General features: G+C 33.0%; 1 protein-coding gene across 15 annotated transcripts in view; it reads left to right on the forward strand.

Moving 5' to 3' along the window:
- Window positions 1-18,265, forward strand: part of LOC108705602 — a 411,717-nt gene that overhangs the window by 366,813 nt on the left and 26,639 nt on the right. For 14 of the 15 annotated variants that reach the window (XM_041576726.1, XM_041576730.1, XM_041576731.1 and 11 more), the window contains 9 exons: window positions 629-685; window positions 1,438-1,500; window positions 3,114-3,185; window positions 3,340-3,405; window positions 4,434-4,505; window positions 5,269-5,325; window positions 6,480-6,542; window positions 14,476-14,532; window positions 17,320-17,391. In XM_041576726.1, coding sequence (XP_041432660.1) covers window positions 629-685; window positions 1,438-1,500; window positions 3,114-3,185; window positions 3,340-3,405; window positions 4,434-4,505; window positions 5,269-5,325; window positions 6,480-6,542; window positions 14,476-14,532; window positions 17,320-17,391 — 579 coding nt within the window. Of the gene's footprint in view, window positions 1-628; window positions 686-1,437; window positions 1,501-3,113; window positions 3,186-3,339; window positions 3,406-3,549; window positions 3,601-4,433; window positions 4,506-5,268; window positions 5,326-6,479; window positions 6,543-14,475; window positions 14,533-17,319; window positions 17,392-18,265 lie in introns of all 15 variants that reach the window. The other variant, XM_041576725.1, reaches the window with a different exon arrangement.

Consider the following 18,265-nt stretch of genomic DNA (forward strand, 5'->3'; position numbering starts at 1 on the left):
TAATATGTGCATAAAGGTCCTCTATGTAGGACAGACACATCAACTTACACCATTACATTTTTGCACATAAATTAAGTCCCATGCGTGCTCTGTGTCCTTCATGCTGAATGTTATGAGTTTGGTGGATAGGACAGTGTCCTGGGAATGCATAATGTTTATAAATTGTTTTGTTATTCTTGCACTAAACTAGGCAAACGGTGACACCGAAAGTACTTTCATTTTCTAAAATTCTGGTTCTTCTGGACAATTGTGGCATAAAACAGCTCATTTTATTCTCAGTTCACCCCCCCATAGAATAAGCTTCATCATAACGGTAAACGTGACATACAGGATTCATGTGAGACACGAGAACTTGTTAACACGGAAGTAGTGATGGGAAAATCTGTCCCTCTTCACTTTGCCGAAAAATTTGCGAAACTGCGAAAAAATTCGAAAAATGCATTGAAGCCAATGGGCATCAAAATAATTTTGATGTGAGTGACAATTTTTACACGAACGACAAGGTTCAAATCATTTATATTTTGTTAATAAAGTTAATTTTGCTTGACTAATGTGATAAAATAGAATTTTGAATAATTTTTTGGGGTGACGGGTCCTCTTTAAATTACATAATTGTTTGCTCCCATAGATCCCTCAAATTTTGGCACAATGGAAGCAAAGGAAGAAATCACAGGTAATTTACAAGGTCAGTTACTTAGGGGCTGATTTATAAAGCCTTGTTAAATGTTACCATGTGGTAATGATAGTTATCTCTCAGTAAAACATTACTAAAGGTTTGACATATAAATGTGTTTTCTTCTGAGGTAGAAATGTTTCTTACATTGTGAAAAATAATTATCCAAATTCCTTTTCTCTGTATGCACTACGCATTGGAGAACAAGACTAGAGTAATGAGATGATAAAGCTCAGTGTTGTTGCAAAAAATTACCGAGAACTACTGTTTTTATAGATCAGAATATAAGGACAGTATTCAACTGTGCTTTCTTCTCCTACTAGAATATAATGACTTGTTTTATAATGCAATGATAGTTTGTATATATTTGCATTTAGGATTTTATTGCCCCTTTGTTTGTAAAAGCACCAGCTCTTTGTGCTTGGTAAATGCCCAGTCAGTAATTGCAGTGATAACAAATGCAATCCAAGGGTGTTATTTATTAAAGTCTGAATGCTAAAAAGTTGAAAAATTATAGGGTTTTTTATTATAAAATCTATATTTTAAGTGGGAAAAAAACAAAAAAATTTCTGGATTTAGTATACCCTGAGTATGGTTGTATATAAGGTTGTATGGTTGTATATAAGTCAATGTGAATGACATAGAAAGGAGAAGGGGAAAGGCATGATCATAATAGATAGACAGAATGCGTTATTTTGAAGAGAGGATGATGCCAATGAAATTGTAATGCTTTCATTTGGTTATTTTTCCTAAATTTCATTCAGATAATGCTATCAATAAGCATGAAGAGGATGATGAGAAAGAACAAAAAACAGAAACTACCAAAGGTGAGATATAACATTTTCTAAAGAGGTTTGAATCATGTTTCAAAATATTTGCATTCTGTAATTTATAATTCCATACCTGTATAACTTCTTTTAATGAACCCACTCCCCCACCCGAACCCTAACTTGTCAGTCATGTTCAGAAGTGGAAGAGGAGATGCAGGGCACAACAAGGTCCTGTCCTTACCTCATTCCATGTGACAGTTGTGAAGTACAGGGTTGGCCTGTGCCCCAGGACGGTCTAAACCTCACCCTGAATTTTCAATCCAGCACAAGGTGCAAAGTGTGTCTGGGACACATGTGATTGTTAAATGAGTACTAAGGGACATGTCATTTTTCCCCTTAATTCTCTAGCATTGGCACTGCAAGGAAAGTAAATAACTCCTACAGTAGATTTTATATTTGCTCAAACACATGAATGCATTCATTTTAATGTGATTATAAATTCAGAGAACTGATTTATTCTATAATTATATTCTAAAGCATTAGTCCTAAGCATTTCCTATGTTCTTTTTCTTAAAATACAAAAGATCCATAAATATCATGTAACATGTTTAGATTTAAAAAAATTAGCTTTCTATTAATAACTTTAGGAGAGGCTTCAATGATTTATTGAGCAAACATAATATCCAAGGCTATTGTTATCTTACAAGCTACAGTTAGGGGGTAAATTATCAAAATAGTGAAAACTACACCAACCAAATCCACACGCGTGCTGGAAAAAACTAAAAAAAAATGGTGAAAAAATCAGATTTTTTTTAGATTTTATGCCCAAAAACCACCAAATATTCAAATTATTGCAGGAAACCCAGTGCAGATCAGGATATCTTCGGGACTTCTCCCATTGTCTAATACAGTATTCAACCTCGGCAGGTATGAGATGCCAGATTTTTGGATTCAAACTTTTTACATCCTAAGGGGGATAATAAATCCTGAAAAATTTGGGTTTTTTTTTTTCCGCTAAAAACTAGGATTTTCTAGTTAAAAAAACTAGAATTTTTTGAGTTTTTGGCATTCGGACTTTAATAAGTAACCCCCTTAGTATGCATATGTATGTACACATAATTTTATGCAGGTATAGGATCAGTTATCTGAAAACTCATTATCCAGAAAGCTCAAAATTACAAGAAAGCCATCTTAAAGAAACTCAATTTTTCTAAATTAATTAAAAAATAATTTAAATTGTTTTCTTTATTTCTGTATTAATAAAATAGTACCATGTAGTTGGGTTTATTGAATGTTTAAATGATTTAAGACAAAAATAGATATCCAAATTAAATCCTTACAAATGGGACTATTGTATGATAGGGATGGGCAAATTTTTTTGCCTTGTTTTGACATGGAAATTACGCCCATAGACTTGTATGGTGTTGTGAGCACCAAATAATTATTACTGTATTATGATGTGCACCTCTAACTACTTAATTTTGAATGAAGTAGCTGAAAGGAAAGAAGAAAACCAGAACCTTCCAAAGATAAATGTTTCCTTCAGTATCACCAAATTGAGAAATGTGCATGTAGAAATTGTGCATGAACTTCTAAGAAAGAAATTGAGGGCCTTGTAATAGGGTTTATGAATTAAATATGTAAGTGCTTTTTTTTGCATTTTTTCATAGTAACAGTAGATGATGTTGCAATGAATGAGAATGGAGCTGAATGGAAAGAAGAAAACCCAGAAGTTTCCAAAGGTAAATGTTTACAGTTTAATTCAGTATTACCATAATGAGAAATGTGCATGGAAATATCGTGCATGGACTTATAGGAAAGGCATTGTAGGCCATATAAATACAATTTATGAATTCAATATGTAAGTGCTTTATTTTGCAATTTATTTTTTCATAGAAACAGTAGATGCAATGAATGAGAAAGGAGCTGGAAGGAAAGAAGAAAATACAGAACCTTCCAAAAGTAAATGTTTAAATCAGTATCACCAACAAAAAAATGTGCATCGAGATATTGTGCATGGACTTCTAGGAAAGAAATTGTAGTCCATATAAATAGGGTTTTTGAATTCAGTATGTAAATACTTTATTTTGCAATCTTTTTTCATAGAAATGGTAGATGAAGCCGAAAGGAAAGAAGAAAACACAGAACCTTCCAAAGGTAAATGTTTATTTTTTTATAATGTTAAAAAGAGGTAACAATGCCCCCTAATTTATTTTAGAAGTCTTTCTAGAAAATGTTAGCCATTTAGATTCAACTTCAAATTCTGTAATTGTTTGTATATATATATGTGTATATGTATATAGACAATTACAAGAGTCCTCTGCACTCAGCCCATTATCAATATATTTAAGACATAAACATTTTGTGCATACTGCTAATGAAAAATGCCTTACCCTTTAAACAAAACAGGGATTGTTGCATACTGCTACTAAAAAAACACTGTATATGCATATAACAATATATCATTTTATTATAATATATAACTAGTTTACAAAAATAAATTTCCTTAGTGGATATGGGAAATTAAATATATTTTACTTTATAATCATTTTCTAAAGATCACTTGATTAATTGAAAAAAGAAACAAACTGAAACTAAAATGTAAATATAAAATATAATACAATATACAAAGTTTGCTACAGGTCTACTAGCCCATATTAAGATAATTGCTCTTCAAACTAAAGGGAACAGTTTGCTTCTCTCTATAACCCATAATGCAGTTTATGACTTCTATTATCATATACAATAGCTTATCTATTTGGATGATCAAAACATGAATTCAATAATTCCAATGTAATTCTATGAAAAAAAGAAACATTGATTTATTCTATAATTAATGATAACACGATATGTCAAAACAGTACCCTACACAAATATAGGGAGAAAAGGCGACCTCCTTGCAGATAGTGTCCTGGATGACATTGAACCCAAAATCCTAGCCCACCCACTGTGTCACTGTTCTGCTCACTTAATCAGTGTACCCCCCATAGATTACTCACCCCCTACTACAATAGAAGAAAATAACATTGGCAAAAAGGAAGAAATACCAAATAATTTGCAAGGTGAGTAATCTGATGTTATATCCTAATGGATAACAAAATATATCTTATGAGCTTATGTAGCATCTGAAAGGCAGCAGACCGACCACCCAAAAAAAACAAAAAAGCCCAGGTTCTATTGCAAAATATAATATCTGCATAAAGGTCCTCTATGTAGGACAGACACATCAACTTACACCATTACATTTTTGCACATAAATTAAGTCCCATGCATTCTCTGTGTCCTTCATGCTGAATGTTATGAGTTTGGTGGATAGGAAAGACAGTGTCCTGGGAATGCATCATGTTTATACATTGTTTTGTTATTCTTGCACTAAACTAGGCAAACGGTGACACCGAAAGTACTTTCATTTTCTACAATTCTGGTTCTTCTGGACAATTGTGGCATAAAACAGCTCATTTTATTCTCAGTTCACCCCACCATAGAATAAGCTTCATCATAACGGTAAACTTGACATACAGGATTCATGTGAGACACGAGAACTTGTTTACACTGAAGTAGTGATGGGCAAATCTGTCCCTTTTCACTATGTCGAAAAAATTTGCGAAACTGCGAAGAAATTTGAAAAATGAATTGAAGCCAATGGGCATCAAAATAATTTTGACATGCAACAATTTTTACATGCACAACAAGAGTCAAATCATTTATATTTTGTAATTAAAGTTCATTTTGCTTGACTAATGTTATAAAATAGGATTTTGAATAATTTTTTTGGGTGACGGGTCCTCTTTAAATTACATACACTGTAATTGTTTGCTCCCATAGATCCCTCAAATTTTGGCACAATGGAAGTAAAGGAAGAAATCACAGGTAATTTACAAGGTCAGTTACTTAGGGGCTGATTTATAAAGCCTTGTAAATTTTACCATGTGGTAATGATAGTTATCTCTTAGTAAAACATTACTAAAGGTTTGACATATAAATGTGTTTTCTTCTGAGCTAGAAATGTTTCTTACATTGTGAAAAATAATTATCCAAATTCCTTTTCTCTGCATGCACTACGCATTGGAGAACAAGACTAGAGTAATGAAATGATAAAGCTCAGTGTTGCTGCAAAGCATTACCGAGAACTACTGTTTTTATAGATCAGAATATAAGGACAGTATTACAACTGTGTTTTCTTCTCCTACAAGAATATAATAACTTTTTTTATAATGCAATGATAGTTTGTATATATTTGTATTTATGATTTCATTGCCCCCTTGTTTGTAAAAGCACCAGCTCTTTGTGCTTCGGAAATGCCCAGTCAGTAATTGCAGTGATAACAAATGCAATCCAAGGGTGTTATTTATTAAATTCTCAATGCTAAAAACTTGAAAAAATTTTGTTTTTTTTTATTATAAAATCTATATCTTGAGTGGGAAACAAACTAAAATTTTTCTGGATTTAGTATACCCTGAGTATGGAAAACATCAGTATCTGAAAATCTGGCATCTTAGACGATTCGTGGTTGTATATAAGTCAATGGGAATAGTCCCAAACATATCATGATCTGCACAGGGTTTTGTGAAATTATCTGAGGATTTTGTGGGTTTCAGGCAAAAATCCCAAAAAATCTGAGTTTTTGGGCAGAAAATCTGAAAAAATTAGTACAATTCACATTTTTCACAAGTTTTTTTTAGGACATTTTCTGGAAAATGTAATGATAAATTTGAGGAAATAACCCATTCGGTCAGAGTAGATTTCAGAAAATAATGAGAGATTTTGATAAATAACTGCCTAAAATTTGTTGCCTTACGTCTGTTTGAATGAAGATAGTCTCATTGTATATGATCAAGGGTAGCCTCAATAGTAACTTTAATGATCCTATAGTTTAATATTTTGTAATACAGCCAATAGAATATTAAATGACATAGAAAGGAGAAGGGGTAAGGCATGATCATAATAGATAGACAGAATGCGTTATTTTGAAGAGAGGCTGATGCCAATGAAATTGTAATGCTTTCATTTGGTTATTTTTCCTAAAATTCATTCAGATAATGCTATCAATAAGCATGAAGAGGATGATGAGAAAGAGCAAAAAACAGAAACTATCAAAGGTGAGATATAACATTTTCTAAAGAGGTTTGAATCATGTTTCAAAATATTTGCATCCTGTAATTTATAATTCCATACCTGTATAACTTCTTTTAATGCACCCACTCCCCCACCCGAACCCTAACTTGTCAGTCATGTTAAGAAGTGGAAGAGGAGATGCAGGGCACAACAAGGTCCTGTCCTTACCTCATGCCATGTGGCAGTTGTGAAGTACAGGGTTGGCCTGTGCCCCAGGATGGTCTAAACCTCACCCTGAATTTTCAATCCAGCACAAGGTGCAAAGTTGCGCAGTCTCTGGGACACACGTGATTGTTAAATGAGTACTAAGGGACATGTCATTTTTCCTCTTAATGCTCTAGCATTGGCACTGCAAGGAAAGTAAATAACTCCTACAGTAGATTTTATATCTGCTCAAACACATGAATGCATTCATTTTCAATGATTATAAATTCAAAGAACTGATTTATTCTATAATAATATTCTAAAGCATTAGTCCTAAGCATTTCCTATGTTATTTTTCTTAAAATACAAAAGATCCATAAATATTATGTAACATGTTTAGATTTAAGGAAATTAACTTTCTATTAATAACTTTAGGAGAGACTTCAATGATTTATTGAGCAAACATAATATCCAAGGCTATTGTTATCTTACAAGCTACAGTTAGGGGGTAACTTATCAAAATAGTGAAAACTACACCGACCAAATCCACACGTGTGCGGGAAAAAACTAAAAAAATTGTGAAAAAATCAGATTTTTTTATTTTATACCCAAAAGCTACCAAATATTCGAATTATTGCAGGAAACCCAGTGCAGATCAGGATATCTTCAGGACTTCTCCCATTGTCTAATACAGTATTCAACCTCGGCAGGTCTGAGATGCCAGATTTTTGGATTCAAACTTTTTACAGGGGATAATAAATCCTGAAAAATGTGAAGTTGTTTTTTCATTAAATAGTACCATGTAGTCGGGTTTATTGATATTGATATTAAGGGGCAGATTCACTAAGGGTCGAATTTCGAAGTAAAAAATACTTCGAAATTCGACCCTCGAATTGAAATCCTTCGACTTCGAATATCGAAGTCGAAGGATTTAGCGCTAAACGTTCGTTCAATCGATCGAAGGATTTTTCGTTCGATCGAACGATTAAATTCGAAGGATTTTAATCCAACGATCGAAGGAAAATCCTTCGATCAAAAAAAGTTTAGCAAGCCTATGGGGACCTTCCCCATAGGCTAACATTGACTTCGGTACGTTTTATCTGCCGAAGTAGGGGGTCGAAGTTTTTTTTAAAGGGAAAGTACTTCGACTATCGAATGGTCGAATAGTCGAACGATTTTTAGTTTGAATCGTTCGAATCGAAGTCGAAGGTCGTAGTCGAAGGTCGAAGTAGCCCATTCGATGGTCGAAGTACCAAAAAAATACTTCGAAATTCGAAGTATTTTTCATTCGAATCCTTCACTCGAGCTTAGTGAATCGGCCCCTAAATGATTTAAGACAAAAATAGATATCCAAATTAAATCCTTACAAATGGGACTATTGTATGATAGGGATGGGCAAATTTTTTTGCCTTGTTTCGACACGGAAATGATGCCCATAGACTTGTATGGTGTTGTGCGTCAAAAAAATAAAATAAAAGACGCACAACAAAAACGATACTCAAAGTCGAAGGATTTAAATTCGATAGTCGAATATTGAGGGTTAATTAACCCTCAATATTCGACCAATAGTAAATGTGCCCCCTAAAGTTGGTTTCTCAGAAATAGCATTAATCATTAACAGCATTAAAAAGCCATCCAAAGTGGGTATATACTTGGTATGCAAATCCTACATTTTAATATTTAATTATCTGCTCCCAAAGATCTCTCACCTCCTAGTACAATGGATGAAAATGTAAATTTCCATGTTCTTCTTTTTATGTAATGTACATAATGGTATATAAGGGGTTATTTACTCAAATCCAGTTTTATCTCATTATTTTAATAAAAAAAACACAACCAAACCCAAACATTCATATGAAAAATTATATCATACCATTTTTTCGGGAATTTTCCCTGAATCATACGATTTTTTTGGATTTTTGCCCAAAAAGCCAGAAATGATTATATTTTCAGGCTAAACCCAGCACAAGCCATAATAACTTACAATTAGGATAGAGACCTCTGTCATTGACTTATTTACAACCTCTGCAGATCTGAGATGGCGGATTTTCAGATTCAGACTTTTTGCTGCATCAGGCTTTTATAAATCTCGAAAAATTTGAGTTTGAGAAAACCTGAAAACCTTGAGTTTTGCCCCAAAAAACCCGACCAGATAAATTTGAGGTTTAGTAATTATCCCTATTAAAGTTAAGTGGGTAGAAAAGATGGTAATGCAGGAAAATAGGCATGCCTTTTTATATTCATAAATATATATGGTTGTTATTTCTTGACTAAATAAGACAAACTATGAAACGTTCATTTTCAACTTTCTGCTTCTTCAGGACAATCATGAGAGTCGTATAGGACCATTATTAGTTAAACTCCATGTAGAATGAATTCATTCTTGTATGTAAACATTAGACATAGGCAACAAATGAGGGAGGACAGCTTGTTTACACAGAGCTCATTATTGTAGTGGAAGCAACCTCCTCTGTATTAAACATCTGGGGCTAGTACAGAGATCCTCCCACCCCTCCTCAACCGCATCCCCCCCCCCAGCTCTCCTTAGGGACAATGTAATAAAAGTGTTACTTAAAATGGCTTTTTGCAAATTTTTATCACATACTTTCTCTAAAACTACGCATGTCATGAAAAAATGTGAATACCTTTAAAACATATACAAATTTGAGTTTTTCAGACTATTGCTAGTGAAAAAATAACTTCTTAAAGACCAAAGTATTTAAAAAACAATTCAGTAGAATCAGGGCAGCTCCCATTGATTTTTAAAGGACCTCTACAAGTTTAAACTGGGGAAGTTTTATATAAGAGGGTTTTGTGGTTTTTATACTTAGTAAATCATTTTTAGAACTTTTAAAAATAGGAAAACCACACATTTTTAGAGATTCTGAAAAAATCTATTTGATAGTTAATGGGCCTCTTAGCTTTAAGCTAAAATTGATCAGGTTGGCTGGACACAACTAATAGATTTAAACTTTGGCAGCAATTCAATAAAAAGGGGCTTTAATTAAGCAAGGGACAAGGCAATGTTTCATGTTCAATGTTGATAAATGCAGGTTATGCACTTTGGCAAAAATAATATAAATGCAAGTTATACACTAAATGGCAGTGTGTTGGGAGTTTCCTTAAATGAGAAGGATCTAGGGGTCTTTGTAGATAACACGTTGTCTAATTCTGGGCAGTGTCATTCTGTGGCTACTAAAGCAAATAAAGTTCTGTCTTGTATAAAAAAGGGCATTAACTCAAGGGATGAAAACATAATTCTGCCTCTTTATAGGTCCCTGGTGAGGCCTCATCTGGAGTATGGGGCAGTTTTGGACTCCAGTCCTTAAGAGGGATATAAATGAGCTGGAGAGAATGCAGAGACTAAGTGCAACTAAACTGGTTAGAGGGAGGGAAGAGTTAAATTATGAGGGGAGACTGTCGAGGTTGGGGTTGTTTTCTCTGGAAAAAAGGCGATTGCGAGGGGACATGATTACACTTTACAAGTACATTAGAGGACATTACAGACAAATAGCAGGGGACCTTTTTACCCATAAAGTGGATCACCGTACCAGAGGCCTCCCCTTTAGACTAGAAGAAAAGAACTTTCATTTGAAGCAATGTAGGTGGTTCATCACAGTCAGGACAGTGAGGTTGGGGAATGCACTGCCGGGTGATGTTGTGATGCTGATTCAGTTAATGACTATAAGAGGGACTTGGATGATTTCTTGGACAGACATAATATCAAAGGCTATTGTGATACTAAACTCTATAGTTAGTATAGATATGGGTATATAGAATTTAATTAAAAGTAGGGAGGGGTGTGTGTATGGATGCTGGGTTTTCATTTGGAGGGGTTGAACTTGATGGACTTTGTCTTTTTCAACCCAATTTAACTATGTAACTATGCCACACTTTTCTCTTTATGAAGTCCATTATTATCAACAAGGGCACCATTTAATAACATTCAAGCTTTCGTGCTCGAGCATTCAGCTAATAAAAACACACAAAGGTTATCTCCTATAGACTCCTTTTCAATCAAATCTAAAATGATTTCCTTTTAATAAAACAGTACATGGTACTTTATTGCAACTAAGATATAATTAATCCTCATTGGTGACAATCAAATCCTACTGGGTTTATTTAGGGGGCCTTTATCTGGTCAAGCTTTTTAAAGGGAAAACATGAACTTTTAATGGAAAAAAGTATAATTTTTAGAGATTTTATTGCACACCAAAGCTTCTAAAACTCTGAATCCAAAAATAATCCATCTCAAACCTGTCAAGGTCATGTAGAAGTCAAAGGCAGATGTCCCTAAAATTGTTTCATGACATTGTGATTTGCGTTTGATAATCCAAAAATCAGGGATTTCGTTTAACAGGTGTTACAGTAACAGGTGTTATTTGTGAGAGTTGCATGAATACTCCCTAGTAACACCTGTTTCTAGGAGTTACATGACACATTGGATAATCCTATCACAGTAACTACACAGAATCAACACCTCAGTAAATTTCAGATGTCACCTCTCTGAAGAGTTATAATGTGCCATTGTGATTGGATTAGTGGAAGAGTTTATATGCTGAGAATTTCCCAGTTGAACTGAAGAAGCTGCTCGGATGAGTAGTGAAACTTCTTCAATGATTGCTCCGCAAGTCTAGTTGTTTTCAATTAACCTATACTAGATATGGCATAGAAAAGGTTTTGTTACACATTAGAGGTGGAAATACATTGGATAGACTTATTAAACAAGAAGCTAAATAGATGTTTTGTATAAAAAAAATTGAGAATTTGTCTAAAAATATTCCTAATACTTTAAACCTTGAATAACTCTGAAAATACTAAAACTGTCACCTTAACTGCAATACTATTTTTATACAATCATTTAACTATTAGAATTTCTCTATTTTGTAGAAATATGAATTTTAAGCTTTTAACGTTTGTACTTATTGTATAGCCTTATATTCCTGGACAACGCAATTATATATATATATATATATATATATATATATATATATATATATATATATTTATATATATATATATATATATATATATATATATATACTAACCTTTCTGATTGGCTGTTCAAAGTACTTTTCTGATTGGTTTGTTTCCATTTATAAACCACTGTCTGTGCAGAATATCCTTAGCATATGATTAAGTGCCCACAAGCACAAAGCATGTAAGGCTACTTTTTGAGATGTTCTTTTTTGTTTAATAAACTGCATCATATTTTGGAGTGAAGTCCGGTTTGTGCCAGCCTACAATTGAACAAAAATATGGAAAGAAAGCATGATCAAATTATGACATCACATCTACTAATCAATCTAGGTAGATCATGTAAAATATATTTTCAATTCTGGTGTCAAAGACGAGTTGCCCTATACTTGATTGGCACTGACTATCTTAAGGGGCAGCAGGTCTAATATCATAAGGACCATTATTTTATTTAAACAGTAAAAAATAATACTGGGTCCTAGGAGGATTCATATAGATAAACAAATCTATAATATAAATGTAAAGTATTACTGGGTATTCTCTCCCAATTACGTAATACATGATTGAATGTAAATCTGTTATATACTAAAATACAATAAGTATATGGAAAAGAAAGAACATATATAAACTTTAAAAAGTTAATTATTACATTTATTGGTATAGGGCATATGAATTACATTTTGAATATCAAAGTTACTAAGGTTATATTTTTTAAGGGTTTATTCTACAGATTATTGTTCAGATAATCAACTCCATGAACAGATTTAAAAAAAAAAATTCTATTTTACGAAATTGAAATTGACAGAAACTGCTATTTTTAAAAAGTATAATATACAGCTAATCTTATATGTAGCTTAGAGAGGACACAGGTATTTTAATAGCAAATTAAGCATTTACACATTGAAATTATAAACCCTCTATTTGACCTACACCTTCTTTCCTAGAAGTCCATGCACAATATCTACATGAGCATTTTATTTTTTGCCAGTCCCTGGTCTTTCCCTTGTTTGTTCTAGTTTATACAGGAGCAGTGGCCAGCTAGCTCCCACCCTTTCCAGCTATAGGCAGGTGAATGAAGTGGTGGCCAACAAAAGGGCAACCAAGTTTTGGGAGTTTTAACAGCGGCAAGTAAGTTGCAGGTAAAACTTGGTCCCAGTGTAAAATGCATAACGATGGAGTACAATTCTTAATGAATCAGTGAAAGTTGAGCATAGGACTGGCCAGATATGGGATTACTTTGACATAGTTGGCCATCTTAAATATATTACAATATATGGACAAACAATCCCTGTTTTGTTTAAATAGTAAGCATGTAGATAAGTCTGTCTATGCATGTATAAATATATGGAATTTATTTAGAAAGGTTGAACTTGATGGATCATTTCCACCTAACTACTATTTGTAAGTATGTGTGTAATTGCATACTAATACATTAGAATTAAGAATTCACCTTCTAAAGTTACAAAAATAAATTTCCTTAGTGGATATGGGAAATTAAATATATTTTACTTTATAATCATTTTCTAAAGATCACTTGATTAATTGAAAAAAGAAACAAACTGAAACTAAAATGTAAATATAAAATATAATACAATATACAAAGTTTGCTACAGGTCTACTAGCCCATATTAAGATAATTGCTCTTCAAACTAAAGGGAACAGTTTGCTTCTCTCTATAACCCATAATGCAGTTTATGACTTCTATTATCATATACAATAGCTTATCTATTTGGATGATCAAAACATGAATTCAATAATTCCAATGTAATTCTATGAAAAAAAGAAACATTGATTTATTCTATAATTAATGATAACACGATATGTCAAAACAGTACCCTACACAAATATAGGGAGAAAAGGCGACCTCCTTGCAGATAGTGTCCTGGATGACATTGAACCCAAAATCCTAGCCCACCCACTGTGTCACTGTTCTGCTCACTTAATCAGTGTACCCCCCATAGATTACTCACCCCCTACTACAATAGAAGAAAATAACATTGGCAAAAAGGAAGAAATACCAAATAATTTGCAAGGTGAGTAATCTGATGTTATATCCTAATGGATAACAAAATATATCTTATGAGCTTATGTAGCATCTGAAAGGCAGCAGACCGACCACCCAAAAAAAACAAAAAAGCCCAGGTTCTATTGCAAAATATAATATCTGCATAAAGGTCCTCTATGTAGGACAGACACATCAACTTACACCATTACATTTTTGCACATAAATTAAGTCCCATGCATTCTCTGTGTCCTTCATGCTGAATGTTATGAGTTTGGTGGATAGGAAAGACAGTGTCCTGGGAATGCATCATGTTTATACATTGTTTTGTTATTCTTGCACTAAACTAGGCAAACGGTGACACCGAAAGTACTTTCATTTTCTACAATTCTGGTTCTTCTGGACAATTGTGGCATAAAACAGCTCATTTTATTCTCAGTTCACCCCACCATAGAATAAGCTTCATCATAACGGTAAACTTGACATACAGGATTCATGTGAGACACGAGAACTTGTTTACACTGAAGTAGTGATGGGCAAATCTGTCCCTTTTCACTATGTCGAAAAAATTTGCGAAACTGCGAAGAAATTTGAAAAATGAATTGAAGCCAATGGGCATCAAAATAATTTTGACATGCAACAATTTTTACATGCACAACAAGAGTCAAATCATTTATATTTTGTAATTAAAGTTCATTTTGCTTGACTAATGTTATAAAATAGGATTTTGAATAATTTTTTTGGGTGACGGGTCCTCTTTAAATTACATACACTGTAATTGTTTGCTCCCATAGATCCCTCAAATTTTGGCACAATGGAAGTAAAGGAAGAAATCACAGGTAATTTACAAGGTCAGTTACTTAGGGGCTGATTTATAAAGCCTTGTAAATTTTACCATGTGGTAATGATAGTTATCTCTTAGTAAAACATTACTAAAGGTTTGACATATAAATGTGTTTTCTTCTGAGCTAGAAATGTTTCTTACATTGTGAAAAATAATTATCCAAATTCCTTTTCTCTGCATGCACTACGCATTGGAGAACAAGACTAGAGTAATGAAATGATAAAGCTCAGTGTTGCTGCAAAGCATTACCGAGAACTACTGTTTTTATAGATCAGAATATAAGGACAGTATTACAACTGTGTTTTCTTCTCCTACAAGAATATAATAACTTTTTTTATAATGCAATGATAGTTTGTATATATTTGTATTTATGATTTCATTGCCCCCTTGTTTGTAAAAGCACCAGCTCTTTGTGCTTCGGAAATGCCCAGTCAGTAATTGCAGTGATAACAAATGCAATCCAAGGGTGTTATTTATTAAATTCTCAATGCTAAAAACTTGAAAAAATTTTGTTTTTTTTTTATTATAAAATCTATATCTTGAGTGGGAAACAAACTAAAATTTTTCTGGATTTAGTATACCCTGAGTATGGAAAACATCAGTATCTGAAAATCTGGCATCTTAGACGATTCGTGGTTGTATATAAGTCAATGGGAATAGTCCCAAACATATCATGATCTGCACAGGGTTTTGTGAAATTATCTGAGGATTTTGTGGTTTTCAGGCAAAAATCCCAAAAAATCTGAGTTTTTGGGCAGAAAATCTGAAAAAATTAGTACAATTCACATTTTTCACAAGTTTTTTTTAGGACATTTTCTGGAAAATGTAATGATAAATTTGAGGAAATAACCCATTCGGTCAGAGTAGATTTCAGAAAATAATGAGAGATTTTGATAAATAACTGCCTAAAATTTGTTGCCTTACGTCTGTTTGAATGAAGATAGTCTCATTGTATATGATCAAGGGTAGCCTCAATAGTAACTTTAATGATCCTATAGTTTAATATTTTGTAATACAGCCAATAGAATATTAAATGACATAGAAAGGAGAAGGGGTAAGGCATGATCATAATAGATAGACAGAATGCGTTATTTTGAAGAGAGGCTGATGCCAATGAAATTGTAATGCTTTCATTTGGTTATTTTTCCTAAAATTCATTCAGATAATGCTATCAATAAGCATGAAGAGGATGATGAGAAAGAGCAAAAACAGAAACTATCAAAGGTGAGATATAACATTTTCTAAAGAGGTTTGAATCATGTTTCAAAATATTTGCATCCTGTAATTTATAATTCCATACCTGTATAACTTCTTTTAATACACCCACTCCCCCACCCGAACCCTAACTTGTCAGTCACGTTAGGAAGTGGAAGAGGAGATGCAGGGCACAACAAGGTCCTGTCCTTACCTCATGCCATGTGGCAGTTGTGAAGTACAGGGTTGGCCTGTGCCCCAGGATGGTCTAAACCTCACCCTGAATTTTCAATCCAGCACAAGGTGCAAAGTGTGTCTGGGACACATGTGATTGTTAAACGAGTACTAAGGGACATGTAATTTTTCCCCTTAATGCTCTAGCATTGGCACTGCAAGGAAAGTAAATGAACCCTACAGTGGATTTTATATTTGCTCAAACACATGAATGCATTCATTCTAATGTGATTATAAATTCAGAAAACTGATTTATTCTATAATAATATTCTAAAGCATTAGTCCTAAGCATTTCCTATGTTATTTTTCTTAAAATACAAAGATCCATAAATATCATGTAACATGTTTAGATTTAAGGAAATTAACTTTCTATTAATAACTTTAGGAGAGACTTCAATGATTTATTGAGCAAACATAATATCCAAGGCTATTGTTATCTTACAAGCTACAGTTAGGGGGTAACTTATCAAAATAGTGAAAATTACACCGACCAAATCCACACGTGTGCGGGAAAAAACTAAAAAAAATAGTGAAAAAAATCGGATTTTTTATTTTATGCCCAAAAACCACCAAATATTCGAATTATTGCAGGAAACCCAGTGCAGATCAGGATATCTTCAGGACTTCTCCCATTGTCTAATACAGTATTCAACCTCGGCAGGTCTGAGATACCAGATTTTTGGATTCAAACAAAATTTGAGGGTTTTTTTTTCATTAAAAACTAGGATTTTCTAGTTAAAAAAACTAGAATTTTTTGAGATTTTGGCATTCGGACTTTAATAAGTAACCCCCTTAGTGTGCATGTACACATAATTTTATGCAGGTATAGGATCAGTTATCTGAAAACTCATTATCCAGAAAGCTCAAAATTACAAGAAAGCCATCTTAAAGAACCTCCATTTTTCTAAATTAATTAAAAAATAATTTAAATTGTTTTCTTTATTTCTGTATTAATAACATAGTACCATGTAGTTGGGTTTATTGATATTGATATTAAATGATTTAAGACAAAAATAGATATCCAAATTAAATCCTTACAAATGGGACTATTGTATGATAGGGATGGGCGATTTTTTTTGCCTTGTTTCGACACGGAAATGATGCCCATAGACTTGTATGGTGTTGTGCGTCAAAAAAAAAAAGAAAAGACGCACAACAAAAACCATACTCTTAGTCGATTTAAATTCGATAGTCGAATATCGAGGGTTAATTAACCCTCAATATTGGACCAATAGTAAATGTGCCCCCTAAAGTTGGTCTCTCAGAAATAGCATTAATCATTAACAGCATTAAAAAGCCATCCAAAGTGGGTATATATTTGGTATGCAAATCCTACATTTTAATATTTAATTATGTGCTCCCAAAGATCACTCACCTCCTAGTACAATGGATGAAAATGAAACTCAAGAAAAGGAAAAAATATCAAATATTTTGCAAGGTTGGTAATTTAAATCTTATTTTTGAGATTGTAAATTTCCATGTTCTTCTTTTTATGTAATGTACATAATGGTATATTAAGAGGTTATTTACTAAAATCCAATTTTATCTCATTATTTTAATAAAAAAAACACAACCAAACCCAAACATTCATATGAAAAATCATATCATACAATTTTTTTCGGGAATTTTCCCTGAATCATACCATTTTTTTTGGATTTTTGGCCAAAAAGTCAGAAATGATTGTATTTTCAGGCTAAACTGAGCACAGGCCATAATAACTTACAATTAGGATAGAGACCTCTGTCATTGACTTATTTACAACCTCTGCAGATCTGAGATGGCGGATTTTCAGATTCAGACTTTTTGCTGCATCAGGCTTTTATAAATCTCGAAAAATTTGAGTTTGAGAAAACCTGAAAACCTTGAGTTTTGCCCCAAAAAACCCGACCAGATAAATTTGAGGTTTAGTAATTATCCCTATTAAAGTTAAGTGGGTAGAAAAGATGGTAATGCAATGAGGAAAATAGGCATGCCTTTTTATATTCATAAATATATATGGTTGTTATTTCTTTACTAAATAAGACAAACTATGAAACTTTAATTTTCAACTTTCTGCTTCTTCAGGACATGAGAGTCGTATAGGGCCATTATTAGTTAAACTCCATGTAGAATGAATTCCTTCTTGTATGTAAACTTTAGACAACAAATGAGGGAGGACAGCTTGTTTACACAGAGATCATTATTGTAGTGGAAGCAACCTCCTCTGTATTAAACATCTGGGGCTATTACAGAGATGTTCTTTTTTGTTTAAAAGTCTGCATCATATTTTGGAGTGAAGTCCGATTTGTGCCAGCCTACAATTGAACATAAAT

Source organism: Xenopus laevis, chromosome 9_10L (assembly GCF_017654675.1).
Source record: "Xenopus laevis strain J_2021 chromosome 9_10L, Xenopus_laevis_v10.1, whole genome shotgun sequence".
Classification (NCBI taxonomy): domain Eukaryota; kingdom Metazoa; phylum Chordata; class Amphibia; order Anura; family Pipidae; genus Xenopus; species Xenopus laevis.